Source organism: Chelonoidis abingdonii, chromosome 7 (genome assembly GCF_003597395.2).
Source record: "Chelonoidis abingdonii isolate Lonesome George chromosome 7, CheloAbing_2.0, whole genome shotgun sequence".
Lineage (NCBI taxonomy): Eukaryota > Metazoa > Chordata > Testudines > Testudinidae > Chelonoidis > Chelonoidis abingdonii.
The window spans coordinates 99,181,547-99,208,623 of NC_133775.1; the positions used below are offsets into that span (position 1 = coordinate 99,181,547).

At 43.9% G+C, this 27,077-nt stretch overlaps 1 protein-coding gene across 12 annotated transcripts in view; it reads left to right on the forward strand.

Annotated features, from left to right (window-relative positions):
• Positions 1–27,077, forward strand: part of JADE2 (jade family PHD finger 2) — a 139,267-nt gene that overhangs the window by 68,858 nt on the left and 43,332 nt on the right. For all 12 annotated transcript variants that reach the window (XM_032783497.2, XM_032783494.2, XM_032783499.2 and 9 more), the window contains one exon: positions 10,714–10,883. In XM_032783497.2, the coding sequence (XP_032639388.1) occupies positions 10,714–10,883 (170 nt within the window). The remainder of the gene's footprint in view (positions 1–10,713; positions 10,884–27,077) is intronic.

A 27,077-nucleotide genomic window follows, 5' to 3' on the forward strand; every position in this document is an offset into this window, starting at 1 on the left:
AGGATATTGCTTACCTATTTCAAAGGGGTGTTGTGAAGCTTAGTTATGAAACATTTGTAAAGCCTTTTGGAATCTATATAAGTTCTGTATATAGTAGGTACAAAGAATCACTTTTATTACGGTGCTGCAGTCCTGCCGAAAAGGGGAAAATTCCAAACTAACAAAGTTCAGTTTACAAGAGATACTTTGTATTAATATATATTCAATCATAGACTATCAGGGTTGGAAGGGACCTCAGGAGGTCATCTAGTCCAACCCCTTGCTCAATCCCCAGACAGATATTTGCCCTAGATCCCTAAATAGCCCCTGAAGGATTGAACTCACAACCCTGGGGTTAGCAGGCCAAGGCACAAACCACTGAGCTATCCCTTCCTTCCTCCCTTATGGTACTCTTAGTAGTAGTGAGTAAACTGCAGTTGAACAGGAACCATGGAAAGAATATCATACGGTAATAACCAAATACAGTAATGCTTTTGTTATTTTCCCCAATATGAAATTGAGTTACACATCATAAGACACTTTCCATAATACCAGTGGCTTGTTTTAAACATATTTATTAAGGATCAATAACAATGCATCATGCATTGTGTCGGTTACATCTTTCCATATTAATAAATATGTTTTTAGTAATCAGTTAGCATGTAAGGAGCAAACAGTGGCTGTTCCATAAAATCCAGTTCACTTTGAAATTAAGAAAATTAACTGTAATGTTTATGTTGAAATGTTGGAGAAACCTTAATTTAGGGCTGTACCATTGATTAGCAACTATACATTAGCAACTATAGACTCCAATCCGCACCTTTGGTATTCTGGGGATCTCAAAGCCATGAGTTAAATACAGTCTTGCATTTTCAGGTTCTCAGTATATAGCTAACACAGCAATTACAGGTCTGTTGCATCTTATGCGCATTGAACATGTGCGATTTCAACTTTACGCGGTTGGCAAAAACAAAAAAAAAGAGAAAAATAACAATTTAAATACTGTTTCTGTAGTGCAGGCAATTCTGCCCGCCATTCAACTCAATGTAATTTTGACTATGTGCGGTTTTCGTTTTACGCGCTAACTGCGGAACGGAACCCCCGTGTAAGATGAGACAGACCTGTTCCGCCGTTAGCCAGATGATTGGAAGACTGGGTGAAGGCTTAGGCCTGGTCTACACTAGGGTGGTGGTGGGGATCGATCTGAGTTATGCAACTTCAGGTACGTGAATAGCATAGCTGAAGTCGACGTTCTTGGTTCTACTTATCACTGTGTCTTCACTGCAGTAAGTCAACAGCTGATGCTCTCCCATTGACTCCGCTAGCGCCTCTCGCCCTGGTGGAGTACCAGAGTCAGCAGGAAAGCACTCGGCAGTCTATTTATCGCATCTAAACTAGACGCGATAAATTGACCCCTGCAGGATCAATCACTGCCCGTTGATGCAGCGGGTAACGTAGACAAGCCCTTACTTCTTTCCGGTATCTCAACATTGAGTTAAACAATGTTGTATTTTAAATTCCTTTCTGCAGAGGGGTAATGATATACAGGACCTGTGCATATCAGTGCTCCATTAACAGGGCAGTATCATATTTACTGATAATGCATAAAGGATCCCCCAGCCACCATCAGTCTGCACTTGCATCTCTACCAGATTTAGTACATTCTAATGACTGTCAATACAGTAAATTGCCTAGGCGTGCTGTCCCTCTGATATTCATGCAGAACATTAATCTTTGTACTTTTATGCCGGGCTAAAAATAAACTCTTCATTCTGCTGAGGTTCAAAGATCAACATTTTGCGCATCACCAACTGGACACATTTCAAAGTGTCACCTGTTGCAGCTGGCTGTTCAGTAAGCAAGTTACATAACTGGGATTAATAAAGGCTTACAGCCCGACTATGCAGTATAGTTCCTTGTATCTGTTCAGTCATCTCTTTGCACCAGTGAAACAGAAATATTCATTGCAGTTGGATATTTTTTCCAAAAGAGCATTAGGCTTTCCTTTAAGAGCGACTGTGCTGAGCTTTCCTGGTGACTTACCATAGGACTGCTGCTTTGTATTGCTAACCGGAAAGCTAGGTTAATAGATAACGTTAATGTCAGTTCTGGCTGGTCCCGAGCAAGATGCATTGGTGATGGTGACTCCTATGTTCCAGGTGACTGGGTGCTCCTTAACTCAAAGCACTGACACTTGCTAGTGATTTTCATAAGTCTAAGCTTTATTGCTTATGCCTGCATTGTATGAATACTCATACAGAATTTACTAAAGACCCGAAGCCCTATCCTAGATTGCACTGGGCTCAGTGTAAAAACTGGGAGGGAATCTCTGAGGACTAGTCTTTGTTTAGTTTCCGAAATCCTAGCCAGAAATCTGGAGGGTCGTTACAGTGGCATCTTTCACTGTCTGACTGACAGTGGTTGTATTTCCTAGTGCATTGCTCCTTGAAGTCACCCTTTGGATCTTTCTTAGAACCCAGCTTGCGTTTTGCTCCTGTAGCACATAATAATACTTGGCAATTGTATAGCACTCCTCATCCATAGCTCCCAAAGTGCTTTACATAGCGGCTTACAGGTCTGTAGTCTCAGTTCACAGATGGGGAAACCAAGGTACAGAGAGATCAGGTGGTTTGCACAAGGTGATGCAGTAGGTCAGTGGACAAGACAAAGAACCCAGGTGGTCCGATTCTCATTAACTGAGCCACATATTCTCATCTTTTACTCCTGCATCTGAAGTGTGATGTTCTGATAGCTGTGACTAGTTTGGCTAGTGAACCAGCAGTGGCTAGGACACTAGCCTGGGACTTGAGAGGCCTAGGTTCAGTTCCTTGCTTTGCCACAGGCTTTCTGTGTGACTTGGGCAAGTCACTTTGTCTCTCTGTGACTCAGTTCCCTATCTGTATAATGGGGATAATAGCACTGCTGCACAGGGGTGCAGTGAGGGTAAATACATTAAAGTATCTCCTGTGATGAATTCTTTGACAGCCCCATTTTAAAATCAGTTGTAAGCACAGATAGCAGGTTTGATTGTCTTCTCATTTACACCAGTGTAACTCTCTGACTTCTGTGAAGCTATTCCCAGTTCACAGTGGTGTAAGTGAGGGGAGAATCAGGCCCTTGAGTTTGGCATGATCCGAAATATCCCAGCCACAGACAGTTTTTTTGAAGGCTGTAGTACAGTAAAGTTTGTTGCTTTGTGCTTGTTTGTTTCCTTGCAGCATGTTTGTATATTGACATTTGTGTCATGATGTGATATTTCAAGGAGGAAATGTGATCTGTGCAAATATTGCTGCAAGCTTCAGCTCCTGAGTTTTCAGAGAGCTGTCAGAGCTGGCACCGCGCTTTGCTTTTCAGTCCTAGCTCTTCCTGTGATTGCATGTCATTATGTGTGACACTGTTGTCATGCACATGGCAAGTGTGACACGTGATGCTATAAAGTTGCTGAAGAATGCAGGAGAATTGATAGCGAGTGTCTGCTCATTTCCCATCCAGGAAGTTAATGGCAGATGAGGCAGCTTCGCTTCGCTTCTCTTCATCCTGGTTCTTATTACACAGTGTCCAGAACCAATCCATAAGTGTAATATGTGATTCCTTTCATTCCAAGGCATCCCATAGTGTCCCACTCACTATATACATAGAGGAGGGCAGCCACCTTCTGTGGTATCATCTACAAGGATTCCTGTGCCATCAGGGTAGTAGACAGCTTCCTCACAGCACATTACACAGCAGTGTAATCGCATTTGGTTGGGACATCCCTGCTCTTACAAATGGTCTTCTGGGAGCTTGAACGTCTACACAGAGCAGACAGGATCTTGGTTTGTTTTATCCAGGAGCAAAATCTGATATTTTTTGCACTGCTGTAAATTAGAAGTAACTCTCTCTGATGCTAGTGGCGTTACAAGCACAGTCGGAATCTGGCCCTCAGTAAACACTGTAATACTCAACGGTCCTGATTCTCTTCTTGTTTACACTGATGTAATTCAAGAGTTAACTTCACTGAAGTCAAAAGAATTCTGCTGTATTTAGGGGAGAGCTGGGCACAGTTTATCTAGCTCAGAAGGATGAAGAAGTGAAATGACCCTTTTACAATGTGATTCTATAGCTTCAAAGAGTCTCAGGCTCAGATTTTGATCTTAGTGACTCCAGAAACACAGGACTAACTCCACTGCAGTAGCTGATGTATATTGAGATGCAGGGCAGAATGCATTGCTGGTGGAAATCGGCCTATGCTGATTTAAATCAATGCAAGATGTAGCCCATCTTCTGACCATTAATGTTTCCAGTCAGATGCTCGAGAACTCAGTCCAAGGCCCATCAAAGTCTGTAGGAGCCTTTCCATGAACTTTGCTGTGAATTAGACTGGGCCCTGAATCGCAGTGCCTCCCTAAGACAATCTCCATTTGTGTGGGAGGGTGAGCAGGGAGGAATTCTTTTGAGTTTCTGCGTGGTAGCCCATCATACTATGAAACAGTTCATCCTGAGATATCTCAGAAGTGTGTAGCTGTAGTGTTGTACATTCCTATGTAGGGCTTATGTCGGTTCAGTAGGACTGCTTGTGGAGCAGGGTACTACTCAGTGTGTCTAGAGAGTGGAAGCACTGAACCCGTAGCCTTCCTCCGCTGGCAGAGAGTGGGGCCACCTTGACATCTCTGAGGCTTGGGAGGAAATAGACTTGAGAAGAGGCTTCCTCATGTGATGGGCAATTCTGGGACACTGTGTTTGGGAAGTGGGAGGTCAGTGTCTGGTGGCTGAGCTGAAGTTTCCAACTCATCTCACCTAGGACAAAGCATTATCCTCACATTCATTCAGAGGGTGAAAAAAGAGCTCCACCCTTTAATTCTCCCCCAGGGAGGAACAGCTTCAAAATGCAGAACGAGGACTTGCAGGCAGACCCTGATTTGCTGTATTGAAGGGCGAAAGGGGCCACTCAATGTGAAAGAGATTGGTATCTGGCTGTCAGTATTTCTTAATTGGGGATTTTAATGTATCATCCCATATCATTCAGTCTGAACTCAGATTGCTTACCCACAATTACAGTTGATCAAATATTGCTGCATGGCAAAGCTCCAGAAAAGACTTGTCAGTTCAGTGCCTTCTGCTAGATAGTATTGGATCCCTGGGGTGCACTTACGCGACTTGCCAGGGCAGTTGTTGAACTGCACACGCTCCTTACTGAGCACTGTGCAGGAGGCGTGAGCATGTGATCACAAATGATCATTGTACAAAACTAAAGGATGGCCTTGTTTTTGCAGAGGACCCCCTATACAAAATAAGATAGGCCTGGCCCCATCACCTCCTTTGATTACCCCCCTCACACACACTTCCCAGCCTGTTGGTGGTACTGTGGCTGGTGAGGTAGGGTGTGTGTGATTGGGAATGTGCAGAGAGCCCTATCAGACTTAAAACCCCGTGTCTGCCTGTCCATCTGTGTAAGCTGCTAACCTACCTAGGCACAAAAACAGGGAGTCCGGTGGCACCTTAAAGACTAACAGATTGTTGTTTTTGTGGATACAGATTAACACAGCTAGCCCCTGATACTTGACTACCTAGGCACAGAGTCTCTCCTTTCTGGCTGGGGTAGATGAGCATTGGTTCATTATTATGGAAACAGTACCTCACTGAGAGAGAGGCAGGATTCCTGAGCTCCTTGAAAAAGCAGCTTTATCCTTAACAACCACATTCTTCTGCTTCTAGCTTCACAGTCTAAGAATAACAAGAGTTTCATTGGCTTCTCGTCCCCATCTGATAGCCCTCAAAGTAAATGACTATAATAGCTGTCATAGCTTGGCTTACCACATCTCAGCGGAGGCTGGAGTAGCCTACTTTTCACTTGTGCTTTTTCACGTTAGATTTCCCAGCTGTGTACAGAGCAGTATATATAAAAATCCAGGCTGGCTATTTCTTTCCTGAAGTGGCACTTCGTCCACGTGATTATTTTCAGTGATCCCTTCAGGGAGCTCTGAGGGGGAAAAAACCCTCTGATATCACAGGGGCCAATGTGAGGAGATTGATGCAGACAGATTTAGCTGGAGGTAGGGTTATTTATTTGACTTCGGAATCAAAACATGTGGGAGGTTGCTGCCAACAGATGTGTAGTAGTGCTCGCAAGACAGAAAGAAATAAAAGCACCACATGAAGAGAAAAAATGGCTTAATCCTTCGTGGTGTGAGAGGAAAGTATTTAATTCCTCGAAAGATAGATTGTTCCCAAAGAGACCTAGGCCCAAAGCTTTCGTATTGGTCATTCCTGATGGCTCTCTTGAAATCTGGGATTCTGCTGAATGCAGGGTAAAAGAGGCAAGAACGGAGAGTGTGGAGAACAGATGAATTCTTATTGATAACCATCATCTATTTTTAAAAAGAATAAGATATGCCATTAAAAATTGCATGTGATGTCACGTTTATTACTCCTGAAGTCAGTAATATTATGAAGCCGATTTAGCAGAAGGGGAAACTTGGGCGGAAAGTGCTTGAGGCCACAGAGACAGCAAGTAGGAGAGGGAGGTTTGGAACTCAGGAGTTCCTGGATCCTGGACTTGTATTCAGACCATTGAGCTGTTTTGTAAAATAAATTCAGCAGCTCCATGTTTACATCTATTGAGACTGGTGTGGAAGCTCCTAAGGTGCAGGAGAACAGTTTGTTGTATGGACGGCACCTAAGGCAGTAGGGCAGGGTGGCAGAGGGAGGTAAGCCAGCAAACTCTCTCAGGCTGCGTGGGGAAAACACATTGAATGATTGACAGTGTCCCAAAGAACTGACAGCTGCTCTCTCTTGTATCATTGTCATATTGCCTAGGGCTGACTCCTCCTTGTTTTTTTAGGGCTAAAGGATTCTCTTAAGGGAGCAGTAAAAATAAATGGAAGACTGATGGGGCCACCCCCCCTTTCAGCATTAAGGAGAAGCCTTGTTGTAGAAAGCCTAACGCAGCTCAGTGCATTGGATGGTTTTTCTTGTGCCAGAGGCAGCGTCAGACTTGGTAGTGTGCCTAGTAGGTTCCAGTGTAACACAGACCTGCCCGAGCTGGGCTGGAGGAATAAGGTGAGCGCTAACCTGAGTCCCACGCGCATTTGTGCTAATTCAAATCATTTCATGATCAAACTTGCAAATAAAAGTGTTGCAAGTTCGGAGCTCTGCACAAGTCTGCGATAAGTTCTGCTCAGACTAAAGTGAGGGAGTGTGATTTCTGGGAGAAAAGGAGTGTCTGGAATGGCTGTTAAGTCCTTCCTGGACATAGCTGTGTGCAGGGATATGTCAGGCAAGTAATGGCATCCCAGGGTGGGCAGCTTTCCTGTGCAGAACTAGGTGATTGGGGGCGTCATCAAAAAGAGAGAGGGAAGGTCAACTAAATTTGGAGTAGTGTGGTTTAGAGGTTAAAGCAGGCATTGGGAATCAGGACTCCTGGATTCTATCCATAGGTCTTCCACTGTCTCATTGTGTGGACAAGTCTGGACCAATCAGTCTGGTCCATGATCTGTAAACTGGGGATATTGTAAGGCTCTGTTCATCCATGGTTGTAAAACACTCGGGGCTCTCTAGATGAAAGGCTCTTCAGAGCTGCAAACTGTTGTTGTTTTGTAAGATGCTTGTTTAACAGTTTTCTACATCCTAAGGCCAGGATTTTGGGAGCATAATGGCACAATAAGGCGTTCACAGAGCTGGACTCCTGAAAGTGTAGTGGGCACAAGAAGGCAGGACCCCAGCCCTCAGTTGGCAGGCTTTCTTGGAAAGGAAAGTGCTGTTGAGAAAAGGAAAGTTCCCAGATGACTGCAGCATTTTCAGTGGTTGCTGTGAATGCTTAACTAGCAGCATTCTAAGCACCCAGGTGAGTCCTCTGCACAGCTGGCTTGCATGCTGTGGCTGGAAGCCGGTCTCAGTCTCAGAAAGCCTGGCAGCCACAAAGCCAGGTATCCAGAGGAGATTTACTTAATGATCTTACTGAACTGGGGCTAAACCTCTCTGCCTAGTTTCTAGCTAAAACTTGGGATCTTTGTGCACTTTCAGTGGTTACAGCAACCTAGAGGGAGTTTGGAAAACTCCTCGCTAAATTCCAAACTCCTCGTGTGTATCCCCCAAGCTCAAATTCAGTCCCTTGGGTTGAGTAGCCCAGCAAACACAAATAATTCAGAGCTGCTTCTGGTGCCAGTAAATAGTGTGGGCCAAGTTCATTCCTTGGGTAACTTCATTGGGCTCCAGTGAAGCCCATTGACTTTCATGGGATTACATCTGCAATACATTTGACCCATTATATGTGTCCCAAAGTTAAATGGAAAATTTCCCAAACAGTAGACACATGGTTTCACCTGTGCTTTGACTGTAAGCTCAGTTTATCTTCATTCTTTCAGTGTGCAGTCCTGGACCTGAACAAATAAACCCCTGATTGTAGGGCTCTGCTTCGAGGTACTTCAATCTTCATATAAGTTTTAAAACTCACTTACAAATATTCAATCTGTCTCAGCCAGAAGTGTGCATTGGGCTCCATTGCTAATCCATGGGATTCATGTTCAGATACCTTATGCAGTAATGTTTTCCACTTCTGCTGTCGATCACCATCCGCCGGAGAAGACCAGTGGGCCTGATCTTGCATTAAGCTGGTAACTGTCTCTGTGGACCCTGCTGACACACACTAACAGTTTCAAAGAGAATTATATCAAAGTGCATTAACAACTTGTTAATGAGCGTCAGCAGGGTCTGCGTGGACAGTTAGCTCATGGCAGGCTAGATTCACTCCTCACCTTACTGCAAACTAAATGTTTGTCTAGACAAGCCCAAAGTGACTTGCCCAAGGAGTCTGTGTTAGAGCTGGGATCTGCACTTTGCTTCAAGAGTTCCAGCTCAGTGCCTTAACCACCAGACCATCCTTCCGCTCATAGATCAATTTCAGATGCCTTCACCACTCATGAAGCAAGTAAGCATTGTTATCCCTATTTACTGATTGGGAAACAAAAGACAGAGAGGGTAAGAGGCATGCCCAAGCTCGTGCAGCAAGTTAGGAGCAGAACCAGAAATACAGCCCAGACCTCCTGAATCCTAGTGCCTTGCTCTAATCACTAGGCAAAGCACCACTCTTGTGGAGAGTGCTTTGCTGTACCTTTTGAAAAGCATCGCATCTCCAGTACCTAAAAACCAAGCTCAAATAGTTTGTTTTGGTGCAGTGTCCTGTTTACCCTGGCACATCCTTCTCTTTCTCATCTGATGGCAGTCATCTCACCCCACCCAGATTGCAAGCTGCACAAAGTATTTTTTTACAGCAGCAGCATCCGACTCTTTAAACACCTTCCTTGACCCACTGCTTTAAGCAGCTGAATTGTTATCCTGGAGGTTCTTTATTCCTTTTTATTTTAAGGAAATGAAAATTAGTGATGTGTAATTGCTCGCTGGTGGTTTCTTTACCTCTGTTTGGGCTGTCTTGTCTACCATCTGCTTCTCAGTTAGAGACAATGCCAAGGTATATGGAGGGGAAGTCAATCTGTGCCCTTTTCGTGCTGTTACAGCGCCTGGGACACACTTAAAAAGATGCAGGGCACACATCCTTCTGCATTAATCACTTCTTATGTGAATATATCAATTAAAAACAACACCTGCAATAGCAACGATCCTTCTGGGTTAACAGATAACCAAGAAGGTTTAGCATCCTGTCGAAATAGCCAGCATCTCTCAGGGTCTCCCACGATGCCAAATGTTCCTTTTAGTGGATGCAATGATAAACCACTGCCTACACCACTGAATGTAAGTCCATTAAAGGGTAGAAAAAGAGATTGCACTTCCCATGGTGCCCACACAGTACCAGCTTTCGCTGCAAAGGCGCATTCTGTCCTGAGAGTGTCTGCAATGTGGGTCACTTGAATGTTGAGATTTCCTGCGAGGTCAGGGGTGAAACACATGGTGTTTTGCCTTTGTGCTGAACATTCACTGTCCTTCTCATTTGTGAATCCGTTGCAACATGAATAGGGACCCTGGTGTTTACAAAGGCTACATCTAGTGTCAGCCCATGAGCATTTTTCCTCCTGTAAGTTAAGCCTGGTCTACACAGATTGTGTCACAGTATAACTGTGTCAGATTGATGACTTTTTACCTTTTATCAAAATAGTTCTACCAGTGGAACCCCTAGAGTGGTTGCAGTTATAAAAATATAAAAGTGCTTATGCCAGTGGAGCTTACTCCCTTCTCATGCAGGAATACGCTATACCAGTATATGAACTTTTATACCGGTATAACTGGCCATGCTAGGTGGGGTTCACCCTAACTTGATGGGTGTCGTTAGAGCGATACAACGTTTGTATGTAGGCTGGATCTTCATCTTTTTAAAAGTATTTTGTTAGTGTCCAAAAAATCATGGAGATTTCATAAACCACTTGTGATTTGAGGGCCTCAGTTTTGAGGGCCCAACTTGAGGCACCAGATTTTCACAGGGTGGTTGCTCCGCACTGTCTGAGCATCATGCCTTCTGCATGGCTCAAGTCAGGCCTCCAAATCTGAAGCACCCAAAATCACTAGTCACTTTTGAAAATGTAGGCGTATGTGTAAGAGCCCTGATCCTGCCAACACTTATGCACATGCTTAACTTGAATCATGGGAGTAGCCCTGTTGACTTTGATGGGACTGCTTAAAGTTAAGCACATACATAAGTGTTGGCAAGATCAGGGCTTTAGGGATAAATAGTTTGTGGTCAGGTTTCTAATGATAAATTCTTTAGGTACTGCAGCTCTTTCTTATGCTCTCCTTTTCTTCTCCTAGGATTATGCCCCTGCTAGAGGAGTCTCCTCCACAGGTTTCCCCAAGCAGTCTGTCTGTCTCTGAGATTTCAGAGGTCCACAGGACGTGCTCACAGGGAGTGATCCGCTACGACCTGGATGAGATTGACGCTTGCTGGCTGGAGCTTGTGAACATGGAGTTCAGGGAGATGGGTAGGTGTTGCTGTTATTTCTCTGCTTGCGGGGGAGCACACAGAATTGGTATTATGCCTTATTAATTATGAAAACAAAAAAGATTGAGGCCTTCCATGCTGCTTTCACCCAGTAGAGCAGGGTTTCTCAAATTGGGGGTCATGGCTTATGAGCCTCAAAGGGTCATGAGATGGTTACGTGGGGGTTGTGAGCTGTCAGCCCCCGGGATTGCCCACACAAAAAGTTTGAGAACCACTGCAGTAGAGCAAGGAGGTTGATTTACAGAACAGAATACAGACTCCTGACTCCCACTGCTGCACTTTAACTCCATTCCCATCTCTAGCTTCATCTCCATTACTGCTCCCCAAAGCACTGTACTGCAGGAAGTGCCCCGTGGCCAGGAGAGGAAAAGGAAAGGTATGACACTGACATCTACTCCTCTTCCCTTGATTCTCTTCAAAATCACAAAGGCCCTGCTCAACTGTCTTCTTGCCAAACTGACAAATGGAGGCAGAGGAAAGAAACGGCATTATTTCGGTCAAAATATGTACAGCTGAGGAATAACCGTCATAGGGTGCCTCTCCTTTTCCAGTTGTCTGTGCATGGCACAGCATGGTATTGCTAGCATAACTGTGGCTTTATATCACTGCACATTTTAATCCATTTCAGTTAGACAGAAGTGGGATTGGGAGTTAGCCCATTAGTGTTCATGATGTTCAGCTGGGCAAATGTATTAGCACTGCTCCAAGAATCAGTTTGGTTGAGTTAAAACTGACTCGCTTTATTATTTCTTTAAAGCATCAGGTTACAGATACAGTGTCTTAAAGGCTTGTTAGTTGTGAAACTGCCACATTCATTGTTAACTTGCAAGACTGAGATGAGAACGCTGGTTTCACAGCTTGGGGAGGAAAGGGGACTGAGGTGCTAGCATGGCACCACAAGCAAACCGGGTCTCTTGCTTAACCAGCAATTGCTTGTTATCTTTGGCTTGCATCTTCCAAATGTTAATATTTTGGATTAGATAGATTGTTTTACCAATAGAAATGCAATAGGATATGTATTGAATTTAGAAGCCAGAGATTAGGAAAAGGAGCTGCTTGTTGCAATAGTACACAGTGTAGATATTACTGTAGTATCTTATTTTTATATTGCCAAAGAGTCCTGGAGTGGAGCCCCTTTTGAAATCACAACCCAAACCGTCGTCATTGTAGGAGTTTCTGTAGAGATGATGAAATATACTCCCCACATCCCTAAGGAGTGAGCCTGCTACCTCTGCCACACCTCCAATCCTTGATGAACCAGACATGGGAGAATTGGACTTGCTTGCATGGAGATGAAGAGTGATCCAGTAGGGCACTGATCTGGGAATCAGGAGATTGACACTGCCACTGACCATCTCTGTGACCTTGGACAAGCTGCTTCACTTGGCTTCTGTGCATCTTTGTGCCCTCTCTGACCCTTTGTCTGTCTTGTTTATTCAGAGAGTAAGCTCTTTTGGGCAAGGACTGTCTCCTTCTGTGTGTTTGCACAACACCTAGCACAGTGGGGCCTTGATCTCACATAGAGCCTCTAAGTGCTGCTGAACTACCAACGATAAACAATAGTTTTGAATCCATGGATTTCCAATCACAGTAGTGCAAAGAAACCAGGAGCCCATCAGGCCGACTCAGCAATCTATTTTTGTTTTTAAAAAGAGCCCAGTAACTACTATCTTAGCCTTTAATATTCTGGGGAGGGGCAGGGATTTGAAAATAGTATCCAGTGATTTCCATGAGATCCACTGAGAATGTAGGTCTGGTATAAGGATTCTGCTGTTTCTCCCCTCTGCCTCAGGTCTGCATTAGAACTATGCCTAAGACATTTTTTCCAGTGACTTGAAAGAGAAACGTGGCATAGATTAATAATACATCCTCCAACACAATGTGGGCATAAAAGTCTGGCAGGTGAAAAGTGTCGTCTTGAGGTTAATGCTCAGGATGGCAATTCACGAGTTCTGCTGTTTTCTTCTGACTTACTGTGTGACCATGGCCAAATCACTTAAACTCTCTGTGCCTGAGTTTCCCAAACTGTAAAGTGGGGACGGTAATGCTTACCTACTCGCAAAAGAGTTCCAATGAAATATATTAGTGCTTTGTGATCCCCAGCTTGAGGGCACTATAGAAGTCCAAAATACTATTATCAGTCTAAAGTGATGGGTTTTATATGCTCATGGAATAAAACAAAGCTAAACCATTGAAATAAGCAGGACTTCAAGCTTCTGTAACAAATTTCCAGAATCTGAACAACAGTAACACTTTGCATATGTACTGCATTTTTTCATCAGTAGGTCTCAAAGTGAGAAGAGGTGTACCAAAGAAGGGTACGCAGTTTTATCTCCATTTTACAGATGGGTCAGGTCACACAGCAAGTCCGTGGCAGAGTAGAATTAGAACCCAGGTCCCTTCACCTCCTAGTTGAATGCTTAGTCCAGTAGATAGCAATGTGCATAAGCTGGCCTGGAGACAATCTGTCTTTGAGATCTGCAGTATTAGTAGTCCCAGTGATTCATAATATATTGTGATTTCCAAACAAGCTTTGTTATACTTCTGAATTGCCAGCTCAGTCTTACTGGAGAATCGTAGCCTGTCCTCAAATTCAGAGAGCGTTGCTGAAGTCAGAAGATGTCCCTCAGCATAAGGAGATTTGCAAAAGTTTAAAACTACATCTAGACTTGCAGACAAATTTCTGTCACCTGAAATGTTATTAGGCTGTGCACAGGATGTGTCACATACAAAGAATTTAATGACAAAGAAAAAGGCAGCATGATCCAAGACTGACTTTTAGGGAATCACAGAAGGTAGAGATGGAAAATACCTATTAGATCATCGGGTCTGTTCCTCTGCCGGTGCAATATTGTTCCATATAGTGTATTCCCTAATGCCTTTTCCAGTCCTGTCTTAGATGACGCAAGAGATGAGATTTGATCACTGAGATCAAATAAATCTTTCCAGTAGCAAATAGCTATATGTAGTTACCTGGGCACTTTCTGAGGGTATGTCTATACTACTCGCTGGATCGGGAATCGATTTATTGCGTCTACATGTGATAAATTGATCCCCGATCGCTCTCCTGTCGACTGCTGAACTCTAGCTCAGCGAGAGGCAGAAGCAAAGCTGACAGGGGAGCAGCAGCTGTCGATCTTGCGCCACGAGGACGCGAAGTAAGTAATTCTAAGTTGTTCTAAGATATGTCAACTTCAGCTGCGCTATTCTTGTAGCAGAAGTTGTGTATCTTAGATCGATTTCACACACACACACACACACACACACACACACACACACACACACACACACACACACACACACACACACACACACACACACACACACACACACGGAGTGTAGACCAGGCCTGAGAAAAGATTATCAGCTTAAATGTAAAGCCTAGTAATTGATCACATAAAAAGCTTTGTCAGTTAAAAAAACCTTCCTTTGTCATGAGCACATGCCAATAACCAGCTCTGTATCCTGTTGAAATATACTGTTTAAAAAGCGCCTAGCTGATAAAGATGAGTTCAACATTTAAGTGTGCCCGAACAATTTATTTGTTGCGGCTGCAATGTGAGATAATAAAGAAAGTGGATCTAAAGTAATTTGGATCAGACACTGACCAGATTTATGAGTATAGGACATTATAGACAGCACAAGACCTTTCCTTTTAGGGAGAAGCCCTGCCGTAAGTCTTTGGTTTTTTTATTAAGATTTCACGCCACGTGTTGTGATCTCCATTAAATTCAGACCTATTGTAGGATTGTGGCTAGAGAGACATCAGAGCCTCGGACTGAAAAGTCCCTTTGCTGACTGTGATAGGCACTTCACACACACAAAATCCTAGAGAAATTGCTAAAAATGTTGATGCCTGTATCAGTCTTGCTGAAGGCAGAATGAACATTTCTAAGTATTCCTCGACTTAATCCATACAGTATATGCTGTTTATATAAGTTCACTGTGCGCTCTACACTCAGGGCTGTATCGTAGGTACTTGAGGTGTTCTTGTTGTTTTATAGGGATAGCAAGAACCACCTGGGTAAAATTTACTCCGATGTAGCAGGGATGGGGTAGGAATTCATCATAATATGTGTAAGATATGTCTGTGTGATGATTAGAACATCTCAAGTCAAGTGAGGTGAAGTCCCTTTTAAGTGGACATTGCTGGAACAAACTGAGGTCGGTGGAGTTACACTGGGGTGAAGTCTGCCCAGCTGGCTGAATTCAGCCGTTCAGTATGAGAATGTGCATCTACTATTGATTGTACACAATTTATACCTGGGGGATCAAAAAGGGCTCTTTGCTGGAGGTTCAGATGATACCCCAAGAACCCACCCTCCACTGATTTGTTCTAATACGAGAATCCGGAAGGCCTGCAGCCCGTGTAAGCCCTGAGAGCCGCCGCTCTCCCCACGTGAGAGCAGGAACCCTGTTGATATATATGGGAGGGACTGACGGCAAGACATTCTCTTAGAAGAGAACTTGATGTTAGAACTCACTCTCCTTCCCGTGACCAGTTCTTGAAGCATGGAGTGTTCCTTCAGGAGTCACACGGGTCAGCAGCAATACCTGGCATTACAGCTAGAGCTTTTTGTTACAAAAAAGCTAATGATTTTCAGTCACTTCCAACATGAGCTGTAGTCAAACTAGTGACCTGGCAGTGAAAGGCACTGTAGCCAATTACCACTCCATTAAGCCATCCAGTCTCTTATGAGCCTTCTCTTATCAACATAATATGCATACCTGTATTACAGTTGGCTTTCATGGGTCACCTTGGTTTACTCAGCCAGCCTTTGTGTGAGTGTAATGACTCTGACACACCTCAGTCAGCTGGTGCAGAGCCCAAACTCAGCTCATAACTTTTCTCAGCAGATTTCCAATCCGTTGCACAATCTCCGGTATGGATTAATTAACCATTTTTTATCCCTTTGGGAGGGGCAGCAGAGATTAAACTGAGTGTGCGTTTACTGAGCCACAGCTCTGCCTGCAAGTGGTCTGATTCCCCTGTTCACTGCACGTGTACTAATGGTAACAGCTGATTAGATGCACTACCAATGACTTCCTCGCATTAGGCAAACACCATTTCCCGTGGAAATAGAACCATTGCACAGCAGATGGAATGGAGCGTAAGGCTTTAGAGAAAGGTTCCCAGATGGCATTCAAAGTGGGGCCATGAAACAAAACAATTGATCGGTCAGAGTCTATTCACTGAGCTATCACTGATGCACTGAAGTGAGCCTGCTACCTCATTTTTATGCTTCACTAGATATGATTTTAATCATCAGTATTTTTAAGGGATATTATTGTCTTTTTGGATCTAAATCTGGTTCTTGTAAGATCCAGAAAGGAATATACTGTAACCAGTCTTACACTCCTAACTAGGATATAGCTATATTGTTCTCTTTCTGAACTCTAAACAGTATAGAAATCAAGTTCATCATCTCAGAAGGAAGAAAACTGACTTGAGGGTTCAAACTTGTGTTTAAGTGGTATAGACTTGATACTTGGGCTTGGCTACACTGGCACTTTACAGTGCTGCAACTTTCTCACTCAGGTGTGAAAAAACACCCCCCTGAGCACAGCAAATTACAGCGCTGTAAAGCTCCAGTGTAAACAGTGCCCCCGCGCTGGGAGCATGGCTCCCAGCGCTGTAAGCTAATCTCCATGGAGAGGTGGAGTACCTGCAGCGCTGGGAGAGTTCTCTCCCAGCGCTGGCGCCGTGACCACACTTGCACTTCAAAGCACTGCTGCGGTCGGTGTAGCCATACCCTCTGACCACTAAGCCACTGCTCTATGTAAGAGTTGTAGTTTGTGAAGCTTTAGCTATGTGCTATATCTGATTAAAGTGCCACTGTCCTAGGGGACACCACTGTCTTACAGAGAGTGCAACAGCAGCCGATAGGCCAGCGGTTAATTCTGCTGTAATTCACATCAGGCCTTTCATTGAGGATCTCACAACCTTTCAGAAGCCTTAGGGCTGAGTCTCCACTCACCTAAGTTTTACACTAGAGTAATTCCATTGACTTAGTGGAGCTACTCCTGATTTACACTGGTGTGAGGGAGTGGAGAATCAACCCCAGTGGGTCTCAGGAAAGCCCTGTGAAATAGCTATGATTTATTATCCCCCTTTAGAGGGGCAGGGGGTTACACTCTGGGATAGTGATGGAGTCAGAAATAAAACCCTGGTCTCCTGATATACAGTTCCCTTCACTAACCCCATCCTAGTGCTTCTGTCATTGGCTGTCTCCTGAGTCTTTTTCAGATCTTGCTTACCCTGGTTCTGTACTGGTGTAACTCCATTGACTTCTCTGGTCTTAATCCTGATTTACACTAGGATGAGTGAGAGTAGTATTAAGACCTCTTTTTTTGTTTGTTTTTTTGCTCATACCATTTGGGAGGGGGATTCTTCTGTATATGTAGGATGAAGATACCAAGGGGCCTTCTGTCCCCACAATGCAGTATGTTTCACATATGCCGCTCCCACTGGGGTGTGTGGAGCCCTGTCCTTTTTGTTGTGGGTTCCATTTCCTTTAAATGACTGACTGACTTCCCCCTTTTAATTGCCTCCCCACCATCCTGCTGCCATAAGGGATTGTTAATGTACAAAGGCTTTGACTGGAATCTTCTGCTAGTCATCTACTGTTAATGGCCATAATGGACTATTTACCCCTGTGTAATCCATATGCAGAGCTCCCGTGTTGTGTGGTTTCACAAAGATGTTCAGCTCTGCAGCTGAATTCAGGCTTGTGGTAGTTATTGTTAATCAGTTGAGAACGCTTATCTCCATTAATAATTCAGGCTCTGTTTGTTTGGATTTTTGTTTTAGAGAAACCTTGCCAGTTTGGGGCTGTTTTATGACATATCTGTATGGCAGCCCACAAAAAGCATTCATGGGTACTGTGTGCGTGAATGAGAACATGAGCTCACTGCACAATCATTTTAAAGGTGGACTTGTTTGATGGTAATAGAAGAACCAGCAAATCCTCCACCACTTCTCATTTTATTAACAATTTACAAGTGAAAGACATTTAGTACACAGAGTGGATGCATATCTACAGCGTGGAAGTATCTTGAGAACAGATGCTCGTCTCAGTCACAGCAGTGTCAGTCTGGATTAACTCCATTGGTGTAAATGAGAACAAAATGTGGCTTTTCGTTATTTACTATTCACGGCCAGCAGATGTGGATTTGACTTCTTTTTTTATTTCAATCATTGGGATGGATTCTTAATGACGATGATGATGCTAGGCACCTAAAGGCCCCGACTGAGTTTGTGGTCCCATTGTGCTAGGCACTGTACAAACACATAGTAAAAGACTGTCCCTGCCCTAAAGAGCTTGCAGTGTAAATAAAGAAGGCAGGCACAATGTGGAAGGAGAAGCGAACACACAGAGAGGTGTGGTAAATAAATAACCTGGAGAATGGCAGAACCAGGATTAGAATCCAGGTGGCCTCACTCTAGTGCTTTATCCACTACTCAACACAGTTTCCACTTATGCTGTTCCACCCAGATCCAATTAGTGAAGACCTGCATGGGCTTATCTGAGAGCAGAAAGGAGCCCATAGACCTTTATTGGGCTGATTGTTTTATTTCTGGGCTGCCCATGAAAAAAGTTAGAAGGAGGAATCAGAGAATCAGATTCCGATACTCTTATTCCAGTTCAGGAGCATTTTACTCCGTGAGTAGTCTCATTAGCTACAGCCAGATTACTCAGGGAGTAGTGTACAACTGCATATGAGTAAGGGTGTCAGAATCTGTCCCGGAAATGGCAAAAGTTAGACAGTGAGTCTCAAGGGAAGAAGAAGAAGAAGGAAAAAAAAAAAAAGAAAAGAAAGATACTTAAAATGATAATCCAAATCAATTTTGCTTGAAAATAGCCTTAGCCTTCAAGCTTATCTCGCCAAAGCCTGCTAGGGAAGCTAGAAGTATTTGCAGGTAGTTGTTCCATAATCATTTGCAGAGGTGAAACACAGTGACCCCCTGAAAATGAAAGCATTAGATGATTTAACTCCATACAGAGACAGAGCTTGCAGGAGCACCCCCCTACTGTTACCTTACAAATAGGTTAGTAGGATCTGTGGTCAACAGTGGAAATGTAGGTTTTAGCGCTCTTGATTTTATTTGTTTTCAGCATGATCAGTTTTTCTGTGTTGTTGTTTATTATTTACATAAACTCTTTAAAATAAATGCATCAGTTTCAAACAATATTCAGAGCCTGGCTGGTGGAAGGGGTGTAGCTTTAATCAGAAGTGCCCTAGGACAGCTCTGCGAGTGAAAAGCATTATTGCAGAAAGACAGCAGATTATTAAGTGGCTTCTAAAACACTTTGTCATCATCTGAAATTTGAGCAATAATTGATGTCAGTGGGTGGCATAAAGGGTGATAATTGGTTTCTGTAAATCTTTTAAGTGCATTAGCAGAAGATGATTATAACAAAATACCTAGAAGTTTTGCTGCATGTGTTTAGCTCATATGCAGATTGTATGCTTATTATTTATTTTATTGGTCACATTGTTTATTAATATTTATAAATGGTTAACATATGATGATGAGATATCATAAGCATGTTGTAGAACATGGGTAGTTTGGGTTGCAGATAGTTATAAACATGTAAGTAGAAGATCTTATTGACTGTTGTAAGCCATAGTTATGAGCAATCTGTTCACCTGGTGGAGTCTATAACATTTGATTAATCAGTTATTAAAACATTTATTAATAATTAACCCTTTATAAAATGATACTTTAATATAAAATGTGAGCACTTTATTTGTTGATGTGTTTGTGCCGTGCATCACAGCAGGACCTGAGCACTTCTCAGCATCCCTGGGAGGGAAGGAAGTATTGTTACGCCCCTTTTTACAAACGAGGAGCTGAGGCACATAGAGCTTATGTGACCTTCCTACAGTCACGTGTTAATTTTGTGGCAGAGCCAGGAACAGAACCTACACCTCTTGACACCAATGAGTGACGATCACGTGGACATTGGGCTGAGTTTTCAAAGCTGCCTAGGGGATTTAGATGCACAGCTCCCATTGCAATTAATAGGAGCTATGTGTCTAAATCCCCTCTAGTGCTTCGAAAATCTTAGTCTACATCATCACCATTATGCAGTCGGATCACTTAGTAACTAGAATACTCTTCACCGAACATCTACAGAAATGTATTTTGATAAGAAAATAACCCTATGAATACATAGCACTTAGCACTTTTCATCTTCAGATTGCTCTAATTCTGAGAACATCGCTGTGGGGTAACTAAGGATCATTATCCCAGCTTTACAAATGGAGACACTAAAGCAGATAGTTTTCTGAGTGTCTGGCCCAAGGCCATAGAAGGAAACTGTTAAAACTGGGATTTGATCTCGTGAATCCCTGGCTTCCAGTCCTGTGCATGAATACTCCCCTTGCTTGCTTGTAAAGGAGTCTATGCTCTTCCATTTCTTATTTGTCAAAGATTATAATAGACCCAGGAGCAACAATTGACTTTAGACGGTTTTGCAAAACTCATTTGAAGAAAAATGGAGGTGGGACAGTGATCTGTTTATTTAGACAGAGAGAGAGAGAGATGCCAAGGTTTATTGTTTGTGAATCAACTAATGGCACAGCCTGTTGTCTTGAAGATTAAGAACATAAGAATGGCCATACTGGGTCAGACCAATGGTCCATCTAGCCTAGAATCCTGTCTTCCGGCAGTGGCCAGTGTCAGATGCTTCGGAAGGATTGAACAGAACAGAGCAATTTATCGAGCGATCCATTCCCTGTCGTCCAGTCCCAGCTTCCGGCAGTTAGAGGTTTAGGGACACCCAGAGAGCATGATGTTGTGTCGCTGATCATCTTGGCTAATAGTCATTCATGGGCCTGTCTTCCACGAACTTATCTAATGCTCTTTTGAACCCAGTTATACTTTTGGCCTTTACAGGATCCCTTGGCAACAAGTTCCACAGGTTGTGCGTTGCGTAAAGAAATGCTTCCTTATGTTAGTTTTAAATGTGCTGCCTATTAATTTCATTGGATGATCCCTGATTCATGTGTTATGTGAAGGGATAAATAACCCTTCCTTATTCACTTCCTCCACACCATTCATGATTTTATAGACTTCTTATTATATCCCCCCTTAATTGTCTCTTTTGCAAACTGAACAGTCCCAGTCTTTTCAGTCTCTCCTCATATGGAAGCTTAAAAGCTGTTCCATATCCCTAATCATTTTTGATGTCCTTCTCTGTACTTTTTCAAATTCTAATATATCTTTTCTGACCTGCACACAATATTCAAGGTGTAGATGTACCGTGGATTTATATAGTGACATTATGGTATTTTCTGTCTTATTACCTATCCCTTTCCTAATAGTTCCTAACATTCTGTTAGCTTTTTGACTGTTTGTTTGTTCATAGCTGTTTTATTTCCAAATATACTCCATAGGGTAAAAGGATTTATTGTTTTAGTAAATTGATTTTAGTAGAGTGCAGTTTTACTGGCAATAAGTCGCAGTTTTGCAAAAGGTGGCTCCTCCTAAATATTTTTGCCCCAGCATACCAAGTAAATTCAGACTAGAATACAGAAAGGTAGAGAATGTATTTCAGCAAAAGAATGTCACTGTGTCACATGGCGTGTATAAGGGAATTCGTCTAGTAGTTACACCGGTGTCTGGGAAGCCTGAAGTTCTGAGTTCTATTCCAGCCTATGCTACTGACTTCCTGTGTGACTTAGATGAGTTACTTTACCTCTTAGACTCAGTTCCCCTACCTGTATAATTGAGCAAATAATATTTACCTACCCTATTTACACACCCTTAATTAGTGTGTGTAAAACATTTTGAGAACTTCAGCTGAAAGGTGCTACATCCCTGTAAGTGCAAAGTATTGTTATTACAGGGTTTGTGATGGCTGTTGTTAGTCGTCACTTCAAGGGGCTCTCATCCCATGAGCCATTATTACCTTTCTCCCACTTCCTTCAGTATCTGACAAGGAGGCTATGGCTGAGCTCACAGTGAAGAGGTAGAGTCAGTGCTACTTGTGGGTTGGCCTGTAGGGAAATGTATGAGAACTGGGCCTCTAGTCTCTCCAAAGAAATGGGCTGTGTCATCTGAGTCAGAAATGTGGTAACCCGCAGCACTGGGGCCTCCAGGATTTGACGGGGATGAGGCAAAAGGTTAATTCTAGTAGAGGAACATGATGGGATCCTTAGGAATCTCTCAGTGGTGTACATGACCCCACAGTTATGTGGATAGGGAGAAAATGAGTCTTTGTAGAAGTTCCCTGTCACACGCCCAGAAGGCACGTATACAAGGAATAGCCTCCTGTTAGGAGCCAGGTCCAAATAACAGGTATGTGTTGTCCTTTTCTAAGTCATATCTGGAGACCTCCTGGAGTGAGTTATAGTCTGACATCTCCTCCACCTCTTCCACTTCCTTCCTTCTCCTCTATGGGATGCTTAGTTTGGTTGGGTACGTGATGCCATTTCTCCTCCTGGCCTGTGCAGTGGTGTCCCAGTCTGGGAAGGAAGAGACTATCAGCTTCACCTGTGATCGTGGACTGCCAGAGGAGGACATGGAAACTGTACTTTTCAACTTGCATAGGTTCTACAGGATCATCCCATCAGGAGGATGAGGTTCCTGTCACCACAGAGAGGGAAGGAGTATGGCCTCTAAGGGATGTTGTCCATCTAATAGAAGCACCAAACACTCCCCAAGATTCTGGGGATCTTTCCACAAGTTAATCCACATATATACCAGAGGAGGGGAGGGCAGAATGTCTTGCCAGTTCCTATAGTAAGCTGGCAGTTGAAGTGTCCTGCTGGCGATGGGACCGTGTAGGCATGGTAAGGGCTTGTATTTTGCTGGGAGCATGAGATTAGGGCAGCACTGGAGACCTCATGTAAGATAATGGAGGGTGGGAGATGGTGCCTCGCTGTCCCTCGCTGAATCCTCAGAGCCCCAAATCCAGGAAGTTCCTGTAAAGGGAAAGATGGGGCTTATCCTCATCTCCTGTCACTTCCACACATGCAGTGCATTCTGTCCATTTATGCAGGCTCCCTCCTGCCCACAGGTGTATTTTAATAGGATGACTTGCCCCTGTATCTCTTACTCTCAGACTGTCAGCTAATGGCTGGGAATGGATGACCCTGACAAGCTATTCAGGTTCATTTCAGTTCATATCAACACCAGAAGTTCTAGTTTGCTCATATGAAAAGTGTTGAACTTCCTTGGTGTATAAATGGGCCTAGTTAGAAATTCCATGAGGACACTCATCAGAAATTCAGCATTCAGATATCTGAGAAGGGGATATGGATGGCCTCATGGAAAGAGTAATAGACATGGAGCCTTTTACTTCTTGGCTAGTGTTTTGAATAGGACCCCAGTCTGGCAGTGTTTACAGGGGCACGAATATTAAACACTCACTTCCAGACATGGTCCCTCTAGGTCAGGGTCAAGGTTCATAGTCAGAACAATGTAAGTTCTGCCAGTAGGTCTTAACTGAATAAAAAGCTGTTTCTCTTGAGCTACATTTGGAATCCATAAACCCAGTTCTGATCTCAGTAATTATGTGCATAAATATATGGAATAACTCCATGGACTTCATTGGACTTATGCAGTGTCACCAAGATCAGAAACTTTTTCCTTTTTCATCATGCCATGTTGAAAATAACAGTATCAGTATTGTATACAGCATGGGATATTTTGGTTGGGTATTTTTTGTTTTTTGCTGGACATGCAATACAGATAGCAACTTTCTCTGCCAAAAAGACAATTTTATGAATGGAGCTTAATAGTGACAACTTTATATGATGCAGAAGAAGATAAACAGGGCATAAATGAAAAAGAACTTCACCTTCAGGCCCCAATGTTTAGTGATTCATAAGCCATTAATTTCTTTGACACGTCAAGTACAATTGTCACTTCAGTAGACTCCATAGTATTCTGAATAGAGCTTGGCAAACTAATTCCACATGTAATTACATCTATATTGAATTACTCTTGGGGGCATTCTGTGCCACTGCATGTGCACAGAATTCATGTCCCCTGCATATTTCTTTGCTTCCCCGCAGAAAAATGACTTTCTGACAGGGAACCAAAGGGAAGCTGCAAGAGCAGATATGCACCACTTCCTTGCAGTGCAGGTACATCATTTCAGGCAGCCAGAACAGCCAGAGGAGAGGTAAATCACCACGGGGCTGGGGACATCCCAGCCATTGGCTCCTACCCTGAGACAGGATCAGCTTCTCGTCCCAGTTGAGCTGGAGGCAGGAGAGGATGGGACTTCCTCTTCCCCTGCAAGGAGTGGCTGGGGCTGTATCAAACCCATCCCCATAAACCTCCCCTAGCTGCAGGAAGGTCATCAGCCTCCCCTGCTTCCTCCCCCCCTCGCTCAGCTGCAGGGGGAGGGGTCACTGTATGGGGAGCTGCTCCTCTATTCACCCAACCCCATGCATCCGGACCTCCCATACCCAGACACCCCTGCCAAGCCTCACCTCGTGCATCCAGAACCCTCCTAACCCTCCATACCCAAATCCCACCCCACTGAACCTCAGTCCCTGCATCTGAAGCCCCCCTGCACCCAGACTCCCTGCCTCCAGGCCCCTGTCCTACACCCAGACCACCCCCACTGAGCTCCCTGCACTCAGACCCCAACACTAATGAGCTCGCCCTGAGCCCCCACATCCAGACCCCATGCCACTGACCCCCAGCACCCCACCAAGCCTCACTCCCCCAGCACCTAGACTCCCCTGCTGAGACCCCCACACCCAGACCACTATTGAGCCCCAACAACCTTCACCTGGAAGCCCCTGCAGTGTCCCATTGCACCTGCACCTGGAGCCCCCCCAACGAACCTCTGTGCATCCAGATCCCCCCACACCTAGACCCCCCCACTGAGCTGCCTGCACCCAGATTGTCCCACATAGAACTCTCTCACCCCACACCTGGATTCCCCCACAGTGAGCCCCTTCGTACTTGGATCCTGCCTGGATGTGCCTGTCTGCCCCACACCTGGTGCACCTAGTGCAGAGGGGCAGGGCCAGGGTGTTTCTGGGGCAGGGCCAGGCTTTGTGTTGTGTTAGGGTTGGGTGCAGCCTCACCGCTGAATCCATGTCCCAGGAGTGGGTGCTGTGGGAGCTGCAGGGTGATCTCCCACTTTTGTGCGGCCAGTGGTCCCCACTGCCATGCTGCAGTCTCTGCATTTATTTATTGACAAATAAAACTTGGAGGATTTTAAAATATTGTGCACAGAATTTTTAATTTTTTGGCACACAATGCACTCAGGAGTACCAAAATGTATGTTTGTTTATGCATGAATCATAGATATGCCATCTAAAAAATGAAACATTTAAAAAAGTGATGAGCGAGTGCTGATTCATTACAGGTGTTGTAAATTCCACATGCCGTTCAAAGGCTGAATTCTGCTCCTGGGTGCATGTCCAAAGCTTCGTTGAAGTCAGACTCACTTTCAAAGCTAATTAGGACATTTGGTTTTTAAGCAGTGAGGTGGGAGAGGTTTGACATCGACACGACCTTTCCTGTGGGTTAGGCTGGCAGTGACAGGGTATCACTATCAATTAAAAATGTACAACCTTGCATGAGAAGTTTGTTTCCACTTGGATGTAAAGGGTACTCTCCAGGAGCTAATGTGATCCTGACTCCGGAGTTTGGGTTAGTTTTAGGTTTCCTATGGAAACCACCTTCCCTCTTTCCCCTACTTCATGAATAGCAAACACTTAATCAGACTCTTCATAGTCATTTCTTAGCTGCTCAGAGGCTGCTCTAGATGCAGCAAGCCGGCTCTGTCAGGTGGGATATGCAGAAAACTCTTCTGCTTCTGTCCCCAAGGAACAGAAAGAGATTTTAATAGTGACTTTCATTTCCTAAAGAGTGAAAAACAGAGGCTGAAATATTTGCTGCAATAACAAAGCTGTTGAAATGGTCTGTTCCTGAAGGGACCCTGCCAAAGTAAAATTAATGAGCCAGGTTTTCACACAACCCACTCTCCCTGCACTGGAGGAGTAGGCTGCACCCTCCTTAAGGATGGCACATTCCCTTTTGGCGATCCCCTGTAGTGGTGCAACTCCCAACCCAAGGTATTGGTTACATCTAAGCTCTGAAGCATGAGGTGTCGTGAACGAGATTGCCAATGACGGGTGCTTGAAATGGTTACATGATTGCAGCTCTCCAAATGCCTGTGAGGCACCATGTGCCATATTTGGGCTCTGAAAGGATCACGCATCCATCCAGTGGGCTTGCTCGCAATAAAACAGGTAGCGTCAGGCTTCTTTGCATGTTGTGGCATAACAACTCAAGCACTTAAAAGGGCCCCCATAGGGAATGGGATTGACTGGCTTAGATTGACACAGACGTGTAAAATGCCAATCCAGAAGTTTGCATAGACTTGTCAAGCCAAAGTAAACGGTGCCAGTGGAAAAGCGTGGGAGAAGAACTTAAAAAGCCAGACAATGGCCTGTTTGTTTGCCCACTTCTCCCTACATGTGCCCTTAATACCTGAGAGATTTTTTTTCCAGCATGTTATTGGGTCATTAGGACTTGGTGCAAAAGGAACACATCCTGCAGGCCTTATCAGCAAAATTCCTCTGGAAGCCATTGGGAGTTTTGCCTGAGGACATAGGGCTGAATCCTGGTCATGTTGATATTCCTGGAAGCTTTGCCACTGGCTTCAGTGGGCTCAAAATTTAGCCCTGGGTGAGAACTTCAGAATTTGGTTCCATGTTAGTTCAGCATACAAAAACTGTGCACCATATAGCCACTTAACTTTTTAACATGAATTTATCTTTGTCTTTTTCCCTTCACTGTTTAAAAATCAAGAATTGTTCCCCTGCTGCCCAGCAACAGGGAATGTAGAAAACCTCTATAACGAGTACTCTGCAGTAGTCTACAGTAATGGTCCCAACCGCTGTAGCTACTCTGTTGTGAACTGAAGTGGCTTGTTACTATAATTGTCGAAAATTGCAGTGTTTTGTTTTGTATTTTTAAATAAAGGAATCCTGGTATACTGAAGCATCACAAGTCAAGTTCCTCTGTTGCCTTTGTACATATGACAGGTCCCCCCTCTGATCACTATTATATATTAAATAATCTAGCCCACTAGAGTTCAAAGCTTAAGTTGCTACTGTAACCCTTCAATGTTTAGTTGGAAATCACCTTCTCCTTAACCACTAACAAATATTCCTGACCTATGTGTGTTGG